Consider the following 16,551-nt stretch of genomic DNA (forward strand, 5'->3'; position numbering starts at 1 on the left):
AAAAAAAAAAAAAAAACATACCAAATAACATAATGTAATACATGTCTCTCTCTGTTTCTATCATTCAGGATGTACCTGAGAGCATTCTGCCTGCTTAATAAGGGGACTGGGCTGGCTGTACTTGGACACATTGAAGATTTTGTTTTGAAATATGTTCTGTTTATCGTAAACCAAAGAGACATTTATTGATCAATCAAGACAGCTACCGAAATGCTCCATTCCCATATATTATTTAGCTGCTTCTTGACCAAAGCTCGCGTTGGAAACAGCTTGTCCCAGCCATCCTTACCTCCTAATCCAATTTACCATTACCTGCCTATACTTTTCTTTTGGATCATTGATTTAATTAAAAGTATGTTTATTCAGCTTCTTTGCCACCATGTCAATACATCTTTTGCCTTTAATCACAACGTTTAAAAGCTTATGATAAAACATTTATTTCTTTCTTCACCGTATTATAAAATGTAACTTCTATTTCCTCTGTGACCAAACGGAGTCTTAGCACCATCGTTCCAAAGACCTGTACCGTCACACGATCTCTGAAATCTTACTATTTACGATCTTGTATATTTGGATTATTATCAATATTGAAAAGAGTTATGCCTTTTTAATATATTCAAAACCAAGGACAGTGCCAAACCATCTAAATGTCCGATGTAAGTTATTAAATAGAAATTACCGCTTTTCACTGTTAAATAGGCATTAAATTTCAATAGGAAGTGCAAACACTTATAATGCCGTAAAAATAGGTGTTTTGTTCTCTTTTTCGAACTTCCTTCGTTCATCAAAGAAATCATCATAAAAGTACCGTTCTATGGAAATGTTAAGCAGTCTTTATTTTAATAAGAACCATTATTGATAACTGAGTACCAAAATAAATCCAGCACTAAATCTGCATGTTAGAATAGTTTCTAATGGATCATTGTTCCATGAAGACGCAATGAGCAAACCAGAAAATTTTACATGAATAAACCACATCTTTAAAATATATTCACAATATGAAAAATAGTGTAATTTAACATTGCAAATAAATATTTCAATAATATTACTTTTTAACTCCTAGAGTATTTGATCTAACAAATGCATGCAGCTTCCAAATGATTAGTCTACTCTCTAATTCACTTCATAATTTGGTCACCTTATTTACATTGGTCTTTCTTTCTTCAGTCGAAGAGAAATTAAAAGTTTTTGAGGTTATCATTACAGGGTTTTTCTCTATATGGCGAACTGTAAAATGAAAACAAAGTCATGATCGATATGAAACTCTGAGTCGTAGAACTTTTAATGATGTAAGCTATAGTTAATTTAGCGGAATTGCATTTATTTTACAATAAAACTAGCAGTAAGTCTGAACTAATGTAAACGCAGAACGCTTCTGTACGCTTGGCTATTCTCCCAAAGGTTAAGAGATATTTTAAACAAACACTGTGAATACATTACGAAAGTTAACCAAATGAAACAATACACATTTTAATGCCATAAAGCCCTGCATCATTGATATAAATAAACAGCAGATGTTCATGTTAAGAACTTCTGAACTTGAGCAACATGCTACTACACATATACGTGTTAATAAAGTTAATAAAATGAAAACATGCATGTTTTAATGCTAGTGAATAAAAGGAAACGATCCATCGCACGGCTACTCTGCTCATGACGGTGACTCGACTGCGATGCTTGCCCAGCCGATGACGCCACTCTCCAGGAGTCAAGTGTTGTACACGCCCCCCGTCCCTTGACTCCACCCCCATCGCCAAAAACAGCGCCGCAAAGTGAGAAGTGCAAAAGTGAAGCGCTAAAGGAAAATGGTACGCAAAGCTCAAACTAGACTGAAACGCAAAATAAAAGCAGCGTTGCAAATAAATTAGTAGATGTGGCCATGGAAAATATGTTCTGGTAAAATCATTGCTTTCACAACTTGCATTATTTATGTTTTGGTACTTTATTTCCTTTTGTTTGCAAAAACTCATATTTTTTTTTTTTCTCCCAATACTTTATTTTCTTTTGCAATTCTTTATTTTTGTTTGCAAAAGGCACATTTATTTTTCTCAATACTTTAATTTTCGTTTGCAAAACTTTATTTTCTTCTGCAAAACTTTATTTTATTGCATATATATGTGGCATTATATTGACTCCATAAAAAGCCCTTCACAAAAAAAAAAACAAAAAACAAAAAAACGTAAAACAGTGATGTAGGACGTTTTAAAATGATTTTGAAGTTGGAGGAGAAAGTAAAATATGAGTTTTTCGACATACCCTAACTGTCATGAACCGGAATGCACAGAGTTAGACAAGACAAGCATTTTAGGTTAAAAAGTATATCAATTGTATTATTATTTTTTTTATTTTTTTAGAAAATTACCAAATGTTTCGAATTATTTTTTTTTTAAATGTCAGATTGTTTCTCGTGTAGAGCCCTCTGAAACGGCATTGAAGCTGCAATTTGGACCTTCCCCCAGTGAACCCCACTTAAGTCCACTATATAGAGAGAAACCCTGAATCGCATCGGCAACAAAAATAAGGACATTTTAACTCAGAAGTGAACTAATCCTTTAAAAGTTAGCACTTAAATATTAGCATTATAATTACCACACAGCAATCTTAAACAATAAAAATTAATAGAAGCAGTTAAATTGACTAAAAGTCAAATTGGAAATGAAGATAAAAATCTGTTGCATGTACGTAAATTACAGACCTCTGGACGTTTTCTTCATGCTAGCAAGTCCTCTGATAACATAGGCCTTAATGTTCACCAAGATTACAGTCTGACACAGATCTAAGGATCAATAAAAACACCAAACCTTTAAGTTATAGAGTAAACAGCATAATAAGAAATTAATTTTTTAGTAGAACGGCTTCTGCTTGCGGCCGTGGTGACAGCGCTATTTTGGTGAGGTTTTTGAGGATGACAGCCAGCAGTCTGTATCTGTCTTGACCGTCTTGACATCTTCTGTTCTAAACTACAGAAAAAAACGCTCGCTCGTTTCCACGGACGCGGCCCAGATCTGCTCTGCGACTGTAGTTCCCGCGCACTGAAACCGCACCTGGGCTAGATCTGTGTTACAGCACTGAAACGGATGTGACTGTAACGCCGATTTGCCGGTTTGAAAACGGATCTGGCACGGAGTCGTCTGCTGTCTGGGGTGACTCTTCCCCCGGGCCAGATGAAGATGATTGGCGGGCCGGATTAAGCCCGCGGGCCGCCAATTGAATAGCCTGTAAGTGGTGTACTCACTTTTTTTTTTTTTTTAAGTGATAGTTGTTAGCCGTGGTGTATAAAGTACCTGAAAGCCATACTCAAGTAAAAGTACAGATATCTTGCTAGAAAATGACTTTGGTAGAAGTTGAAGTGACCATAATTTTCTCTTGTGGACTATATGTAAACGTCTTTTATAAAACACATCTTATTCAGGTCAGTACTAAATAAAAAAATAACATCCATTTTGTATGATCCCTCTTATTTTGGTAAAATAATTAACTGTAGGTACGTTGTAATTCTCAGATTAATTAATATACTGTAATTATTAGAAAAACCTACCTTCAGAAACACCCCAGAAGACAAATGCAAAGAACATGATCATATTTGGACAGACGACTAGAAAGAGATGAAGATGTAGGAATGAATCTAGTGGGAGAAAATAGAAAATAATTTAAGATTAATTAAATTAGCAAAATAGCAAAAGTATTAGGTTGGCGGCGTGGCAGCAGCACGCAGCGTCCACTCCAGTTACAAATTGGTGTTATTTTTTGTCTTTAGCCTGACTTTTTAAGGGCACATGGACATGGGAGCTATCTGTGTTCATGTATACCACCGCCAGACACTTCTAAATTTCAGAAACAACACTACTATTCTGCATTATGATATGCTAGAGAAGCTTCATGATCTCTGCTTGCTGTGGAGACCAGTCTTCCAATCCTCAATGTCACCTGATACCGGTGCCCGGGGACGGGAAATCACAAGCGGTGCACGAGAAAGCAGAAGCGTGGCCACAGGGCGGGGGTCCGTGCTAGCAAAAAACAAACCCTAGCCAGCTGGCTCTCCCCTCCATCCTGCTCTCCAATGTCTGCTTCCTGGACAATAAATTGGATAACATCCAACTCAACTACGCGTTTGCAGAGACATGGCCTCGTAGACAGAGTTCGATGCTGCCATATTCAGCTAGACTTGACTGGCCTCTCATTTCTCAGGCTGACAGAAACACAGCTCTGTGCAGTAAGGCTCACGGCGGTGCAAGAACTCTGTGCTAGTTTCTAGTTACTGCTGGTGGAGTTTGTGACTGTTAGATGCAGACCATTTTATTTACCACGGGAATTCACCACTGTCCTCATAATCGGAGTGTACATTCCCCCCAGGGCTAATGCTAAAGATGCACTCTGTGAACTGTATGGGGCTGTTAGCGAGCTGCAGAATTCAAACCCCGAAGTACTTCAACCATGCAAATCTCAAGACAGTGCTCCCTAAATTCCATCAGCATGTGGACTTTGCAGTGTGAGTGAACAATGTGCTGGACCTTGTTTACACACATCCCTGGTGCATTCCGGCCGGAGCCCCACCCCCACCTCCTCGCTAAGTACTAAACCATTACCTCCTGTTATGCTAATCCTAGCATGCCACAGATTAGCCTGTCAGGACGCTTTAAAGCCGGTTCTGAAGTTAGTAGGAAAAATGGCCAGCAGGAGCCATCTCTGCTCTTCAGGACTGTTTTGAACACACTGACTGGTACATGTTCAGGGAAGTGGCAACAGGCGGAAACTTCACCAACTTGGAGGAATACGCAATACCAGTGGCCAGCTATATCAGCAAGTGCATTGCTGACTTCACCGTCTCCAAGACCATCACCATACGATCCAACCAGAAGCCGTGGATGACTGCAGAGGTGTGTGCGCTACTGAGGACCCGAGACTCTGCCTTCAGAGCAGGTGACAAGGCAGCCCTAAGAACAGCGAAGGCCAAACTGTCCCGGGCTAACAGAGAGGCAAAACGCACACACGCACAGAGAATTCACAGCCACTTCCAGACCAGCAGAGATACGCAGTGCATGTGGCAGGGCATCCAGGCCATCAGCAACTACAGGACAACATCACCTGCCTGTGACAGTGATGCATCTCTCCCAGGTGCACTGAACAACTTCTACACTTGGTTCGAGGCACAGAATGGCATGACGGCGAGGAAGATCACCCCTCCTCCCAATGACCAGGTGCTGTGCCTAACCATGGCCTGAGGAAGACTCTACACAGAGTCAACCCGCGGAAGGCTGCTGGACCAGAAACATTTCTGGCAGGGTGCTCAGAGGCTGTGCAGACCAGCTGGCAGATGTTTTCACAGACATCTTCAACACCTCCCTGAGCAGTACCATTGTTTCGACATGACCACCACCATCACCCCCATGCCAAAGAAGACTTCAGTGTACTGCCTCAGTGACTACCATCCCATGGCCAGACCCTACACCCATCATCAAGGAAGTGCTTAGGAGAGAGGCTTTATTATTAGGCATTACCTACTCCCTGCTGCCCAATCTCACTGACCCCTGTACTTGGGTTAGACCGCCTTCGCTGACCGCCCCAACTGCTAAACAGATGACGCCATCACCACCACCCCTCCATCCAGCTCTCACCCACCTGGACAATAAAGATACATATGTTTGAATGCTGTTCATAGACTTCAGTTCAGCATTCAACAAAATCATTCCTCAGCACCTGATTGGAAAGTTGAACCTACTGGGCCTGAACATCTCCCTCTGCACTGGACCCCCTGCAATTCGCTTACTGCCCCAACTGTTAAACAGATGATGCCATCACCACCACCCCTCCATCCAGCTCTCACCCACCTGGACAATAAAGATACATGTTTAAATGTTGTTCATAGACTTCAGTTCAGCATTCAACACAATCATTCCTCAGCACCTGACTGGAAAGTTGAACCTACTGGGCCTGAACATCTCCCTCTGCACTGGATCCCAGACTTCCTGACTAGGAGACCTCAGTCAGTCCGGATCGGGAACAGCATCTCCAACACCACCACACTGAGCACTGGGGCCCCACAGTGCTGTGTACTCAGTCCATTGCTGTTCACTCTGCTGACTCACGACTGTGTAGCAATGCACAATTCGAATTACATCATCAAGTTCGCCAATGACACGACCGTGGTGGGTCTCATCAACAAGAACGATGAGTCAGCACACAGAGAGGAGGTGCAGTGGCTAACGGACTGGTGCAGATTTAACAACCTGTCTCTCAATGTGAAGAAAACTAAAGAGATGGTTGTTGACTTCAGAATAGCACAGAACAACCACTCTCCGCTGAACATCGGCGGCTCCCCTGTGGAGATCGTCAGAAGAACAGTTTCATGGTGTTCACCTGGCGGAGAACCTCACCTGGTCGCTCAACACCAGTTCCATACCTAAGAAAGCCCAGCAGTGCCTGTACTTTCTGAGAGGACTGAGGAAAAAAGCACATCTTCTCAACTTCCCCCCCCATCCTCTACCAGGTTCCCTAGTGAGGCACTCATCGAGCTTATCCCGTGCAGTTTTCGCATCACTACCTGGTTTGAAATTCTACAGTCTCGATCGCGAAGATCCTTCAGCTGGATGAGAGGACAGCTGAGAAAAATCCCATCAGGTCTCTCTCTTCCTCCATCACAGATATTATACACTCTCAATGCTTGCATCCGCCAGAGAAGTCACCTTTCAGTATTGTGGATGACCCCACACACCTCTCTCTCACACACAATTTTACCCTCCCGCCAGCCTGGGTAAATGGTACTGAAGATATTTGGGCCTCGCTTTATCTTGCACTGTGCAATAGCTTCTTCCCCCATACCATCAGACTTCTCAACACTCAAAAACTGGACTGAAGGAACAAACACATGCACTTATACACACACATCTGAGAATCTTCCATCCTCTTAACAATTTTTTTTGGGTAACGCTTATGCCGCTACACATACTTATTATACTGTATATTGGCTGCTGCTCTTATGTTTACACTACTTCAGCTATTTATATTGTACTCTTTGCACTATTGTCACTAGGTTCACTTTTAAACAGAACAGTGTACTGGTCGGCACTGCACTAGCACTTACTGTGCCCATTGTCTGTCCCAGTAGTCATTGTACTGTCTTGTGCTGTCTGCACATGTTTGCACATTTTTATGTAGTCCTATGTTGTTCTGTGTTTGTCTTATGTAGCACCTTGGTCCTGGAGAAACATTGTTTCGTTTCACTATGTACTTGTATATGGTTGAAATGGCAATAAACTCAACTTGACTTGACATGACTTGAAATTAAGTTTGAATTAAACATTTAATAACATTTACATTACATTTATATTTCTTCATTTAGTAGACTCTCTTATCCAATGTAACTTACAAACAAGGAATGCAACAATGTGATTCACTCTTTTTTTAAATGTTAATTATTAAAGCAACACTATGCAGCTTTTCAACCTTAAAATAATGTCTCTAAAATTATTTCAGTGGTTGAACAACTCTTAACTGGAAGCACTACTGCCTCTGCTACCGCACTCTGCAAGTTTTGTGTTTGGGTCGGTACACACAGCCCCTTCCATCCCCTGCCAGCAGAAGAGTGCAACCTGCTTTACGGCATGCATCACATATTTACTCATAGCCTGGGTGGAGTTCTTTTTGTCATTGTAGTTTTCACTTTTGAAATAACAACTAAAACTATGTAATGATATTTGTAGAGCATAGCGTAATACAAGCTTCTTTACCTGGTCGGTGGACATGGTTTCCAAACAAGGTTTATGCATTCGCCAGTTCCGTCAGCTTAGTCAACAAATTCACGTGTATTGCACTGCCCAAGGGGAAGCTTATACAGCGACAGTATTTACAACACTGGTAACAGACAATTGGGCTTATCAACCACATGGGGGAACCGTGAGCAAATGTTCCATGGTGTTGATTTACAACCCGAATTCTGGAAATGTTGGGACGTATTAGTTTCAATAAAATGAAAACTAAAAGACTTTCAAAAAAAAATTAGCCAATATTTTATTCACAATGGAACAAAGAGAACATAACAAATATTTAAACTGAGAAATTTTAAAATGTTATCCCCTAATTGAGCTCATTTCAAATTTGATGCCTGCTACAGGTCTCAAAAAAAATTCCACAGGGCAACAAAGGGCTGAAAAAGATTCAAGATTCAAGATTTTATTTGTCACGTACAAGTTATATGGCATACAACAAGCAGTGAATGTAGGTCTGGCATACTCTTGTTAGACTGTGCAGAAAAAAAAGAGAAAATTAAATACAAATAATGAAATATATAAAAAATAATAAGCTTGTTTGGCACCATGATGTCAGACTTTCTACCTCATCAAGGTAGGCTGCCTCACTGATATTGGAGATGAGGCCCATCACCACTGTATCAACACAAGCAAAACTTGATGACAGAAGTAGAGGTGACTGGACACACAGCCATATGTGTAGAGCGAGTAGCAGTAGAAGGGCTCAAAACACACATCCTCTTCAGGGGCTCCTGGGTACTCTGTGGTGATGATGCTAGAGGTGGTCTCAATCACCCTCACCACCTGGAAGTCTGTATGATAGAAAATCAAGAACCCAGTCACAGAGTAAGTATTCAGTCTGAGGTTTTGTTTGGAGACCAGATTGGGACTAAGAAAAGCTGAGCTATAATCTATGTAAACAGCAGCCCCACATAATTCCCTCTCTTTATTGCTGTCGGTGGGTGAGAGGGCGTGCAGGAGATGGGACACAGCATCCTCAGTAGAAACCTTATTAGGGTGATAGGCGAACTGGAGTGGGTCAATGTTGTTGGGATAGAGAAGCAGATGGTGTTCTTGCTAAGCCTCTCAAAAACTTCATAATACCAGCGGATGTGGAGAGCCACTGGTCGATAGTCATTTAGGCAAGATGGATTGTTGTTTTTTGGTACTGGAACGATGATAGATGCGCATGATCTCAGTACACGACCGGAAATTCCATCTGGGCCAGCCGCTTTCCTGATGTTCACACGCTTCAGAGCTCGACGAACCTGTTGATATCGCCAGAGTGGTTTGCTTCGAACGCAGGCATAAAAGGTGTGTTCAGCTTCATATAGTGAAGAGTCAGCACTCATCATGACGGAGGGTTTACTTTTAAAATAACTGATAGTTCTCAGTCCCTGCCACATGTTGCTGGAGTCATTCAGTTGGAAATGAGACTCCACTCGGTCTCTGTACTGTTGTTAAGTGGTTCTCACAGCACTTTGTAGAGCGTAACAGGCAATTTTGTATCCGCTTAAGTCTCCCCTGCCACATGTTCCTGGAGTCTTATATCGCTGGATGCGCGGCATTTCACTGCTGCCTGGATTGATTTATCGACCAATGGTTTCTGGTTTGAGAAAGTTTTTATTGATACGGTTTGTGTTAACTCCTCAACCAGCGTGCCGAAAAAGCTGATAGCTACATCCGCAAACTCAATGACGTCAGTGGAAATAGACCTAAACATGTCCCGTCCGTCGCCAGTGCCGCCTGTAGCGCAGCTTCTGATTGGGAGGACCAGCGTTTCACCACCCACCTCTCTGGAGCTACCTGCACAAGCTTTTGTTTGTATTCCTTTATGAGGAAGATAGCGGTATGGTCAGATTTTCCAAAACCCGGTAGCGAACTAGCTTTATAGCCATTCCTGAATTGAGAATAGCAGTGGTCCAATGTATTCCTCCCTCTGGTTATATGGACAGGTGTTTTGTTGGTAGTTTTTTGTTATTTGTTTTATAATGGTTTTTTTATTGTAGTCACTCAATAATGATTGATTGGTCCAGGTGGTTGTTTAAGCAGACACTAAGCACATCATGGAGCTTAAACAGGGCCATCTCTGTGTTGGGCTTTTAAGGTGGAATGTAAACAGCTGTGGCGATGACCGCTGTAAACTCACGAGGTAAATAGAACCGACGGCACATGATCGTTAGATGCTCCAGATGAGGCGAACAGGAACGCAACAGAGTGGTGATGTTCCTGGGGTCACACCATTTGTTGTTGACTATGAAACAGACCCTGCCACCTCTGGCTTTGCTGGCCTCCGCAGTCCTGTCCATCCGAAGAACATAGAACCTATCGGACGGTGTTACAGCTTTGTCCGGTACCGAGGGGTTCAGCCATGTTTCTGATAAGCAGATTATGTTGCAGTCCCTTATGTCTCGATGGAATCTTATCCTGGCTCTGAGATCATCTATATTGTTCTCAAGCGATTGGACATTGGCTAACAGGATACTGGGTAAAGGTGGACTGTGCGCTCTGGTCCTCATTGTGCTGTGAACCCCAGCGTGTTTCCCTCAGTGTTTTCTGTTTTGTCACCTCGGAGGAGCCCTCTCATATCCATTGTTCTCATCCGTTGTGCAGAGAATCTCAGGTGGCCAACTTGGATTGTTGGGTAAAACGTTGTAAAACAGGTGAGAAAACTGGTTCTGATGTTTAAAAGTGTTCTGCTGTCATATGTGATCAGTGTCGATGTTATGCATGCAAAAGGTGAGAGTAATTGTAAGTAAAAGATTAAATAAAAACACAGTCTAAGTGGAGCAACCAGGATGGCGTCTGAACGCGGCGCCGCCATCTTAGACATCCCTTCAAAGCAATACATTTTGAAAAGATTCAGGTGGGAGAACATCTAGCAACTAATTAAATTAATTTATATCAAGTCTAACATGATTAGCTATAAAAGGGATGTCTTAGAAAGGCACAATCTCTCAGAATTAAAGATGGACAGAGGCTTTCCAATCTGTGAAAGAGTGCGTAAAATTATCTTGAATACTTTAAAAACAACGTTCCTCAACGTCAAATTGCAAAGGTTTTGCAAATCTCATAATCTACAGTGCATGACATCATCAAAAGATTCAGAGAAAGACAAGACCAAAGACCTTTGTTGGATGCCCATGGTCTTCAGGCCCCTCAGACTCCACAACTAATCGCCACTCATCGGCATGATTCTGTTACCAAATGGGCCCAGGAATACTTCCCAGAAACTACCGTCGGTAAACATTGAACTGAAGCGCCATCTGGTGATATGTCAACTAAAGCTTTATCATGCAAAAAGTGTACATCAAAAAAGTGCCATTGTGTCCTGTGGGCCAAGGTTCATTTAAAATGGACTGTTTCAAAGTGGAAAAGTGTTGTCTATTAGGGCTATTGGATCTTAGCGCTGTGTTCGACACTATTGACCACAACATTCTTTTGCATAGACTAGAAAACTGTTTTGGCATTAATGGAAGTGCATTATTAGCATGGTTTAAATTGTACTTCATATCGACCTCCATCAATTGTAGCAGGAATGAAAAAGGTATCATATCGACATCACACAAGTGCAGTATATGGAGTACCTCAAGGCTCAGTATTAGTCCAAGTAGTCTTCACGCTTTTACATGTTAAATTCTTGGGAGATATCATTAGGAAACACGGTGTTAGCTGTCACTGTTATGATGATGATACTCAGCTCTATATTTCTTCGCAGCCTGGCAAAACATGCCAATTTGAAAAACAACTAAATGCATATGCGTCGTGATATAAAAACTGGATGACGCAGTAATTTCTTACTGTTAAATTCTGAAAAAAAAAACAGAGGTGTTAATTATAGGACCTAAAAACTCTGCATGTAATAACCTAGAATGCTGTCTAAGACTTGATGGCTGCTCTGTCAGTTTTTCGTCATCAGTTAGGAACCTAGGTGTGCTATTTGACAGCAATCTTTCCTTAGAAAGACACGTTTCTATAGCATTTGTAAAACTGCATTTTTCCATCAAATTATTCTTTGCGGCCTGGAATGTCAAATGCAGAAATGTTAATCCATGTGTTTATGACCTCAAGGTTAGATTATTGTAATGCTTTTATTGGGGGGTTGTTCTCCTCATTGTCATTGTTATTAAGCCTCTCATCAAAAAAACACAACTAGAGTTCTTACTAGAACCAGGAAATATGACCATAATTAGGCCCGGTTCTGTCAACACTGCACTGGCTACCTATTAAACATCGTATAGATTTTAAAATCTTGCTTATTACTTATAAAGGTATTATTTGATAATACCTAGAATATCAAAATCAACTGTGGGTGGCAGATCATTTTCCTATTTAGCGCCTAAACTCTGGAATAACCTACCTAACATTGTTCGGGAGGCAGACACAAGCAGTTTAGATTTGCAGTTTAAATCTAGATTAAAGACCTATCTCAGACGACCACCGACAAGACCATGGGAAACAGATGATTCTTCTGCACAATCTGACTTTGCTGCAGCCTGGGAATTGAACCTGCTGGTTTCGTTCTGTCAGAGGAGAACTGGCCTCACGACTGAGCCTGGTTTCTCCTAAGGTTTTTTCTCCATTCTGTCACCGATGGAGTTTTGTGTCTCGCTGCTGTCACCTCTGGCTGGCTTAGTTGGGGACACTTCTGTTTACAGCAATATCGTTGACTTGATTGCAAATGATTGCACAGATATTATTTAAACTGAGATGACGACATCACTGAATTCAATGATGAACTGCCTTTAACTGTTATTTTGCATTATTGACACACTGTTTTCCTAATTAATGTTGTTCAATTGCTTTGACACAATCGGTTTTGTTTAAAGCGCTATATAAATAAAGGTGACGACTAGACTTGACTTCTATGGTCAGACGAGTCCAAATTTGACATTCTTTTTGGAAATCATGGACGCCGTGTCCTCCAGGCTAAAGAGGAGGGAGACCTTCCAGCTTGTTAGCACATGCTCAGTTCAAAAGCCAGCATCTCTGATGGTATGGGGGGTGCATAGGCGACATAATGTGTATGGGTAGCTTGCATGTTTTGGAAGCAAATGCGAATGCTGAAAGGTGTATGGGCCAAAGGTTTTAGAACAACAAATGCTTCCCTCCAGATGATGCCTGGCTTCAGAGAAGTTAGGTCTTGAGTATTTCAGCAGAACAATGCAAAACCACATTCTGCAGCTATTTCAACAGCATGGCTTCATAGTAGAAGAGTCCGGGTGCTGAATTGGCCTGCCTGCAGTACAGATCTTTCACCTGTAGAGAACATTTGGCACATCATTCAACAAAAAATATGTCAAAGACAACCACAAACTCTTTGGCAGCTGGAAACCTCCATAAACACATAAACTCGATGCCCAGACGTCTTCAAACTGCTTTGAGAAGAAGAGATGCTACATCATGATAAACATGGCCCCACCCCAACTATTTTGAGACATGTAGCATATATTGTAGCACCTTTGAAATATTTTGTGCATAAACTATTGTGAATACATTATTGGCTCATGTGATTTGAAAGTCTTTTAGTTTAAATTTTATTCAAAAAAAAAAAAAAAAAATGTCCCAGCATTTCCGGAATCTGGGCTGTAAAATCCCTAAATGAACCTTAATGTAGCTAAAGATATACATTATGTCTATACCTGTCAACATACTTCAGTGGGTAACTGGTAAAAGATAAACACACACAGAAAGACAAGGCAACAGTTTAAAGAAATGGACCTTCCTTATCACTAACTGACACAAGTAAACCAATACTAGCCTTAACTCTAACTTCAAGAATCAGCAGCCAAACGCAAACTTAACCCCAAACTCTAACCTAGTTCCTAACCTTGACCCTAAAAACCAAAGACTTAATCCATCAAACAGCCTTTAGCTGGGTAAAATTGGGATCAGCAGAAAGGTCTACTTTTACTTTGTCTTAACTCCAAATTGGTCCAAAACTCCAGACTGGTTCTCATACAGACTACAAAAGTACACACACAGGGGGAAAAAAATGATATGCGAAGAGAGGAAAGTTCACAGTCACTGACAAAAAAGTATGGGTAGTGATATTACATTTTGTGTTTCCAGAATCCCCTTTTGCTGCCTTAGCTTTTGTGATTATTCTTCCTATTGCCTGCGTTTTACTGGAATACAAATGATAAGCAAGTTTGAGAGCTTTACTGGCAAACATTAACAGCGCGCCAAATATTTACGTTGACTCCTTTCCTTTTCTTCACAACCTCTGCAAATCACCCGCGCTGATATCAGCTTCTGTGCCAAATCCTGAAGTGCTCAGAGTTGATCACAATTTGTGGACTTCTTGTTTGCGTCACTTTTAAGATTGATCGCGGCTCCCTCATCCTGAATAAGATCCAGGGGTTTGACTGGCCACAGATCCAAAATTTCAAATTGTAATGATTCTGAACTGATTTCCATTTTCACTGCTGATACAGGTATACAAAGTGAAAATGAAGTCTGTCATACTAGAAAATGCATGGATCATCACAAAATTCCCCCTAAATCATTGTGAGAAGTTGCTCTTGCAGGACATTTTGATACTATTCTTTATTGATGGCAGAATTGTAAGATAAAGAGCAATACCACACATGGATGGTCCTTAGGACTTCACTGTTGGCACAAATACAAGACTCTAGTAGCTGCCCACCTTTCTTCACCAGACAACCGATTTCTCCAGATATCCTAAACAGTCGAAGGGAAGTAGTTCCTCTACAGAAAGTAACTCTGCACCAGTCTTTTTTTTTTTTTTTTTTTTTTTTTTTTTATTACAGTGGCTTTTATTATTCACTGCACAGTAATCTAGAAACAATGTGAATCAACACCACAACAACTGAAGCAGCAAACTTTGTGAAACACAAAATATGTCACTGTCAATAATTTTTGCCATCATTGTATGTTCACTTACCAAGTAGTCTCGGGTACCAAACTTGTTTTGGGCTGAAAGCCACAGACCTTTGCCATTGTAAACTTTATATATGTGCTCGTCCCTCATCTTCAGCTCTCAAGATTGTCCAGAGCGGAGGAGAGAGGTCTCGGCGCTGAATCTGATCAGCAAGAAAATGGAAGCTTCTATCCACGGCTAATCCTGCTGCTGGCCCTCCCCGTTTGACTACATATAATCTTGATAAGCAGATGAACCAGGGATTCCTGAGTCTGTTCTCTCTCCATTTCCCACTTTCAGATCCTTTGATAGCTTAAGCGCTTTGGCATAATAATAAAAAACTACTGAAAGATCCTAGATAATCTTAGAGGGAGCAGAAGAAGCATTTGGCTGTTAAAAAAAAAAAAAATAATAATTATATATGTATATATATATATATATATATATATATATATATATATATATATATCAAAAATAAAAATAAGCATAAAAAATACGTACATTTTTGTTTTCATAATTTTAAACTTCTTATTGTTGTGCCAAAAGAAAAAATGAACGCTCTTTTGGACACTTGAAGATGCAGTGGCCAGAGGAGATTAGAAAGGGAATTTTACTGCTGTTCCTCGCATACGCAAGTTTTCTATATTTTAATTAATATCATGTCAGCTGATTTTAGTCCCAAGTTGCTCAGTTTATTCAAAAAAAAGATGGTAAAGAAGCCAGGTATTTTTTTTTTCACAAGCCATACACTAGATACTGTAAGGCTGTTTAGCTTATCAGTGTATATATCGGTTGCAATCTATTAACAGTCACCATCATTAAATAATTTCCAAAAATTTGATTTTGGTCAAAAGTTTGAGAATAAAGTGAGAAGAGCGCTCACACAACAGTACGGAAGTCCCAACAGGCCATGGAATATATATACACAACCAGTCAAGATTTTTAATGTTTTTTAAAGAAGTCTCTTCTGTTCACCAAGCCTGCATATATTTGATCCAATGTATGTCACGCTTATTAATTTTACACAAATAGGTAGATCCAAAAATCAGAATCCAGTCAGGCAAAGGTCTACATCCAGGTAAGCAGTCCAAAACAAGAAACATAAAACAATGGCAAGGAAACACAAAATAGTATAAGTGACTTCCTAAACAAGGACTCCATAACAATGACAGAAACAAACGGGGTATTTATAGACGGAGTGCAAACAATGTAGTGGGAACAGCTGAATACAATGAACAGTGATGAGTACAGACAAGGTTTGTGGGAAATGTGAGTACTGAAGTGGGGGGTGTGATAAGGGGAAATTAGAGACCTCTAGTGGACACCCAGGGATACACAGACCAGACACTGTGACAATGCACAGCAAAACCAGTAACATTTAGAAATACTTTTAATAATTAAAATAAATGTTTTTATTTGTGAAAATATTTTAAAATGTAATTTATTCCTGATATTTCAAAGCTACATTTTTAACATCATTAATCATTACTTATTTCAAAGATCCTGGATTATTATGATCAAAGACCTTTACTGTAAAATGTCAATCTCTTACAATTAACTGTTTCATTACACACATTCATTAACTAATGCATATATAGGCATCACTGCATCAGCACTTACACAGTTACCGACTCTTAAATAAAGCAACATGATATATTGTCAAATGTTTTTCAGTCCATCTTCATTTGAAGCACAGACTCTACTCTTCAGCACAATGGTAACCTACAAACTCTTTAAATCCCAACATAACAGAGCATTAAACAGATTATTAAAGATCTTAGCAGAGGAGGATTAAAAACTTCACAAACAGCATTAGAATTAACAGAAGTTTAGATGTTGATGTTTTATGTTGAAGTCACCATTGTAACAGCTTTAACGTTGTTACCTTGGCGGTTATATTTTTCCACACCATTAGGGGGCGCT

The 16,551-nt window shown here is 40.3% G+C and overlaps 1 protein-coding gene across 1 annotated transcript in view; it reads right to left on the reverse strand.

The window, feature by feature from the left end:
* LOC122136706 overlaps nt 1-16,551 on the reverse strand; it is a 100,208-nt gene that overhangs the window by 21,682 nt on the left and 61,975 nt on the right. Inside the window, exon 5 of the mRNA XM_042721134.1 lies at nt 3,539-3,625. Coding sequence (XP_042577068.1) covers nt 3,539-3,625 — 87 coding nt within the window. The remainder of the gene's footprint in view (nt 1-3,538; nt 3,626-16,551) is intronic.

Source organism: Cyprinus carpio, chromosome B3 (assembly GCF_018340385.1).
Source record: "Cyprinus carpio isolate SPL01 chromosome B3, ASM1834038v1, whole genome shotgun sequence".
Classification (NCBI taxonomy): domain Eukaryota; kingdom Metazoa; phylum Chordata; class Actinopteri; order Cypriniformes; family Cyprinidae; genus Cyprinus; species Cyprinus carpio.